This window comes from Podarcis erhardii, assembly GCF_964252035.2.
Source record: "Podarcis erhardii genome assembly, chromosome: 2".
In the NCBI taxonomy this organism is placed as follows: domain Eukaryota; kingdom Metazoa; phylum Chordata; class Lepidosauria; order Squamata; family Lacertidae; genus Podarcis; species Podarcis erhardii.
Window position 1 is genome coordinate 32975718 of NC_138498.1, and position 6001 is coordinate 32981718.

Below are 6001 nucleotides of genomic sequence, written 5' to 3' on the forward strand. Positions count from 1 at the left end.
GTCCTAAACCACTTTGAGAAACAATGCACAAGCTCCAGTGAAGCTTTAATTTGCAATAGTTACATTTGCCTGGCTATTTTAATTTGCTGGGCACTCCTAGTAAATCTACAACAGAAACTGTTCATAAGCTACCTTTTCGTTTCTCTAAAATGAAGAAATGAAAACAACTAATAATTCATATTTTATTTCTTAATGCCAATAATCACAAAGGTAACCGTGATAATTGCTCCCAGGACAGCAGGTGGGTGGAATGAGATGCTTTGTTGGAAGAAGGCAGAACTTGTCACCAGGACTAATCTATTCATAAACCCAATCATGAGCACAAGGTTTGTAGTTCACAAGTTCTTCAGGCTTGAACCACAGATTGATCTCTTTCTGAGCACTTTCCACAGAGTCACTGCCATGAATGATGTTCCTACAGGGAAGACCAAGGAATTCCGTTTACAAAACTTGTGTAGCATTTAGAGACATTTCTGAAAGAAGAATCTGGAACAGAATACTTGACAGCTAAGCCTACACATATGAAATGTCTAGGTTGATAAGAAAGTATCCACAAGATTCAGTCAGTTTAGCTTAAAGGATTTCTTAGTCACACACACAAAATGAACCTATCATCGCCTTTAATCAAATGACCGGCCAACTACAGGTAGTTTCACGGGTATATGAATGGCTATCAGCTAGCTCTTGATCATCAGTACCTTAAATAAGTGAACAGTTAAGCTGTTTGACAAAAGCAAGCGGAACGCGCAATTTATCCTGTTAACATAAAAGGATTTTATTCTGCTGGAGGTATGCTTACACTACCCAGTCTTCTGTTTTAAATAGTGAGGCATGTATTCTGAACATTTTCTTTTAAAGGTTTTGATAATTAGTAGTACTTCAGTAGCACCTTGCAAGTCTTATTTAATACAGATAAATATAAATCCCAGTACCAACCTGCCCACTTGAATGCAGAAGTCGCCACGGATAGTGCCAGGCTTGGAATCTGCTGGGTTAGTTTCCCCCAACATCACTCTGCCCGTCTTCACCACGTTGAGTCCTTCCCAAACCTGCAAGAATAAACTGGTTTAGCACATATGTTTAACCACGGTACTTGACCAGATGAAAGTGATGAGAGCTTTTTCTTCTTCTTTGTGAAATGAAACAGGCTCTGGAAGGTTGAGATCCTCAGAAGACCACGTTGTGGGGGCATGCGTCATTTTGTCAGGCAACTGATATGCTTGTGAAGACAGAACATTTGTAATGGCGCAACACTGAATTACACCCTTGCTGTACATCTGTGCAGCAGGTCCCGGGAGTTTCTCTTTTTAAATAAGATGGGGAATGTTTAGGGCTTTTTCCTTCTCTACCCTTTCTAAGTGAAAGATGAAGAGGCCAGTTCAAAGCATGCCCACTTGCAAGTACCACAATTCTAAGTGGATTCACTTCTTAGTAAACCAAATTAGGGTCTGTCTGCACAACATTCGCAGCAGCCTTAGCAGACTGCAAGAGGAAATTATTTTGGAAACAGCCAATCACTTCATTGTTTCACTGTTAGCAGAGAAGAAAAAACAAAGCAATAAATTCAGAGTGAAGTTTTTAAAAAATATTCTAAGATGAATTAATATTTCTAGTCCCAATGATCTTTTAAAAGGCCCCATCTTAATTGGTCACCCACTCTAGAGGGCTGCCTATTCTGATCTTGCTCACCAAGGAAGGGGCAGAGCTACCCTCAGATTTCATCTCCGGTATTTCTTTCCTCTACTCTGAAACAAGAGGTGGCTTGTTAGGGAATCAGAATTAGCTGCAGAGCAGAACTGATAAATTACTACAAACCTGCACCATCTCGCCTTTCCTTACTTTTCCACAAAGGCCTAAAGGAGAGGTAAGCTAACCTGTGACAGCTGGGCTACAACTATATGACCATTGGCCATGCTGGCTGGGGCTAATAGAAGTTGGAACCACACCTGGAGAGTATCAGGTATGAGTCTGATGTTTAAGTTTACATAAAACCACTTACCATGGGTACTACAGGCCCAGAATTCATATATTTAACCAAACCAGGGTAGAACGGCCGATCTTTCAAGTCAATATAGTGCTGTTTGAGAAGCTCTTCAGAAGCCTGTAAGAAAAGAGATGGTTAACGCTCATGATTAACTGCAGAAAGGAGCTGCTCTGAGCCACCCCTACTTAACCTAAGTCACTTAAGAAGAGTCCTGCTGGATCAAAGCAAAACCTGTCTAGTCAGTATCCTGTTTCCCAGTGGCTAACAAAAATGCATATGGTATAGGAAGCCCACAAGCAGGAGTACACTGCCAAACAAGTAGCAAAGCACTCATAACTAAGCTCAAGAGTCAGGCTATAAGAAAGCAAACTAATGGTAGTTTGGACAGTCAGTACCAACAGATTGTCCAGCAATGCTGCTGCTGCTGCTGCACAAGTTGCATATTATCTTACTCAGTATAACCTTCTAGTCAAAGTCATACCAGCTTGTATGTATTGGGTTACACAGGTAGTTTTAATAGAACCTACTGTACTTAGCAGGGAAGGGACAACCACCAAACTGAAACAGCAGGAAGACGAGGCTTGTATATGTATAATTGAAAGCCTGTAGTTTGACATATACTGAAAACAGGATACATTTTTGTCTCGTTTTCTAAAGTAGCTTTTGCTCCGCCTTAGCCTTGTGCAAGCTACAAAAAGTGTGCATAGGCCAGGGGTGCCCAAACTTTTTTCAAAGAGGGTCAGATATGATGAAGTGAGGCCAACCAGAGTTGTTCAGTTTTTTAAGGATTCAAGTTATTGAACTTTTTTAAAGGATTTTACCCCAGAAGATAAACTGCCACAGGAGCCGGATTAAACCCCCTGGCATAGGCGCTAGGCTATATTTAGCTTTCCCGCAGCTATATAAGCTAAATTAAAAAGGCAACACACATGCAAGCCACAGTGTAACCCTTCACTAAATATGTGTCCTCGAGAGTGTACCCCCTCTCAAAATAAAACATTTCTGAGTGAAACAACCCTTGAGCTCAAATCATCCACAATCTGCAACCCATGTCGTGGTTCAAATTTGAATAAAACACGAGGCTGTTTAGCTCAGTCAGTAGAGCGTGAGAATTTTAATCCCAGGATTGTGGGTTCAAGCCCCACTTTGGGTGAAAGATTCCTGCATTGCAGGGGATTGGACCTCATGGCCCCTTCCAACTCTACAATTCCATGATTCTATGAACCGATACTTAAAAGACCGTTTAGGCAAAAGATATCCAAATGTTGAAATATTTCAAATTATGTCAGAAATAAACAATTTAAAACACAAATACAAGCTCACACCTCCATTTCTACCTTTGATTTTGAGCTCTCACTGGTAGTTCCATTATGCCACCTCATATACAGTGGTATATTAAGTTAGGTACTTAATTTGTTCCAGAGGTCCGTACTTAACCTGAAACTGTTCTTAACCTGAAGCATTACTTTAGCTAATGGGGGCCTCCTGCTGCTGCTGCCATGCCGCTGGAGCCCGATTTCTGTTCTTATCCTGAAGCACTATTTCTGGGTTTGCGGAGTCTGTAACCTGAAGCGTATGTAACCTGAAGCATATGTAACCTGAGGTACCACTGTATAGCACAATAACGAGCTTTCTGCTGTTAACTGGCATCATGACTCACTTGATGGGTCCCTTAGATTGATGAATGACTACTGCCTAATGTTGTACACCTCAGCCCTATTCTAAATCATGACTAAACTTATCAATTAGGGTAGGGTAGGAGAAGCTGAAATGGATGGAACAGCAGAAAGAGGACAAACCTTGCTTGCTAGACAGCAAGGAAGGGAGAGGGATGGATGGATCTACTTATTGGTTCTGGCCCCGCCCACTGCTGGCCTGCAGCCTCTGATCTCTCTCTCTCTCTCTCATACACACACACACACACACACACACACTGCAGAAAAAGGTTCTCTAATCCTGCTTTACTGCACCATTTACCAAGATTAAACTTACATGCATAAATTTCATAGCCACCAGTTTGAATCCCTTCTGTTCAAATCGCTTGATGATTTCACCTATGATTCCCCGCTGGACTCCATCAGGCTTGATGGCAATGAATGTGCGCTCTGTGTTGGAAGCCATTATCTCACTGCAAAAGAAACGCTAAGAGAAGTGAGTAGGATTGGAATTATCCCCACAAACCACCACAGAAGATGAACCTATAGAGGGAAGGAGTGCAATCAAGATAAGTAAGATTTTACAGCAGGACCAATGCCACAGAAGAACCTAGAACAGGTTACCCATACCTATTGCCATCTAGTCGTCGTTGGACAGCAAATCCCATCATCCCTGACTGGTGGCTATGCTCACTGGGGCCGATGGAAGTTTGAGCCAAACATCTTGAGGGCATCAGGTTGAGAAACGCATGTGAAAAAATGCACAAGGTACTTCCTGTTCGTCAAGGTGACTGCTGTTCAACATTAAGAGGTCAACTCACCAACAGTAAAACAGGGCTAATGAATTATTATTATTTTGAATTTCTTGTAGAAATGTTAAGTTAGCTTTTAAAGGACAAGCTGTGTGATAAATTGTCTCCCTTGAACTGGTATACCATTAACTCTATGAGAAAGTGGCAACAGCAGTTGGCAGCCTCCAATGTCATTCCTTCTCTGCTCTTATGACTTTTGAGATCTGCCATCTTAGGAGCACACCAAGTCCTGTGATTTCTTAAGAATCCTTTCAGTAACAATATACAGTTTTCATCTTCAAGTTGGGAATGCATGAAAATCTTACTTTAAAGAGCAACCCAGTGCATTCGAACAGGACACAAAAGCAACCAGGGAACAGACTGTGTGCTCTTTGTTTCATTTTTTAAAATATCTGCAGCATCGCCAAATAGATAATAAGGAATCGTATTCAGGGCCATAGCTAGGGGGTGGTAAGGTGGGCCCCTGCCAGGGGCGCAAGTGAGGGGGCGCGAAAAATCGGCTAAAAATATGTCTATGATCACATGGCATGGCGTATTTGAATGGCAATGCCCATGAACTGCGGGGAGGAGGGCTGTCCCCCTCAAATATTTTAAGGGACGGGAGCAAAGGTACCTCGGCCCCTAGGAGTTGGCTCCTATGTTATGCGATATGATGGAGGTCGGATTTCATGGGGGGTGTTTGGGCAGGCTTTGGGGCTTCCTCCCCGCCCTAACTGGAGTTGCAATTCTACACCCCTCCCCGCAAGCCCCGGGGCAGGCACCATTCGACTGCACGTGGGCAAGGCTTCCTCCACCATCCGTCCACGTGTCGCGGAAGAGCCCTTTGTTCCCCTCCCCTCGGGCGGCGTCGATTTGGGCCTCTCCGCCCTGGGGCTGGAATCCTACACCCATTTACCCGGGAGTAAACCCCACTTAATCCAACGGGACTGACTTCCGAGTAGACAGGCACAGGCATGTGCTCTGCGGCGGCAGGGCTGCCTTCTTCTCCTTCTTCTCGCCTCGGCCGCCTCAAGTTACAGAGGCCCCCGAGGGGAGGCGAGGAGAGCTGGCTGCGCCTCCCAGGCGGCTGCAAAATGCGCTTTTTTTTTTGCAAAAGGCACCCCCCCCCCCAGCCGCCATTTCCTCTTTAGCCGGCTCCAGCTGCATTTCTTCCTCCTCTTTTTTTTTTTTTTTTTTTTTTGCCCTAGAACCTCGTTTTGGTTTTTTCCTCCAGGAAGAAAGTGAAGAAAGACCAAAGAAAGGGGTGGGTGGTGGGAATACAGCTCACCTCAGCTGCAAGGAGTCTGGTCAGGCCCGGAGAGCGTGTCTGCAGCTGCCGTCTCCCTGCAAACCTCCAGGGGAAGAGGCGGAGCAAGGCCGGGCCGGCGCCGAAGACAAGCCGGGAGGGGAGCCAAGGAGGCGGGCTTGGTCGTGGGCTGCCTCCTCCTCCTCCTCCTCCTCCTCCCCCGCGTAGGTCCCTCGCCGCCGCTTTGGTTTTTGCAGTCTGAGCAGATGGTGGTTCTCTCCTCGCCCCAGGATCCCGAGTTGGAGGGGGAAAGCATGCCAGCAGC

At 44.9% G+C, this 6001-nt stretch overlaps 1 protein-coding gene across 2 annotated transcripts; it reads right to left on the reverse strand.

The window, feature by feature from the left end:
• Nucleotides 1-168: 168 nt before the first annotated feature.
• On the reverse strand, nucleotides 169-5860 carry LOC309335676 (nucleoside diphosphate kinase). 2 transcript variants are annotated; one of them, XM_081850914.1, is made up of 5 exons: nucleotides 5719-5860; nucleotides 3977-4112; nucleotides 2000-2101; nucleotides 937-1049; nucleotides 169-415 (listed from the first exon to the last, which is right to left on the reverse strand). In XM_081850914.1, exons 2-5 carry the CDS (start codon nucleotides 4103-4105, stop codon nucleotides 298-300), a joined length of 462 nt encoding a protein of 153 aa, XP_081707040.1. In that variant the 5' UTR covers nucleotides 4106-4112; nucleotides 5719-5860; the 3' UTR covers nucleotides 169-297. The 2 variants fall into 2 exon arrangements, with proteins under 2 accessions (XP_081707040.1, XP_081707039.1); XM_081850913.1 differs by having other exon boundaries at nucleotides 3977-4126; nucleotides 5719-5818.
• Between the last annotated feature and the right edge of the window lie 141 nt (nucleotides 5861-6001).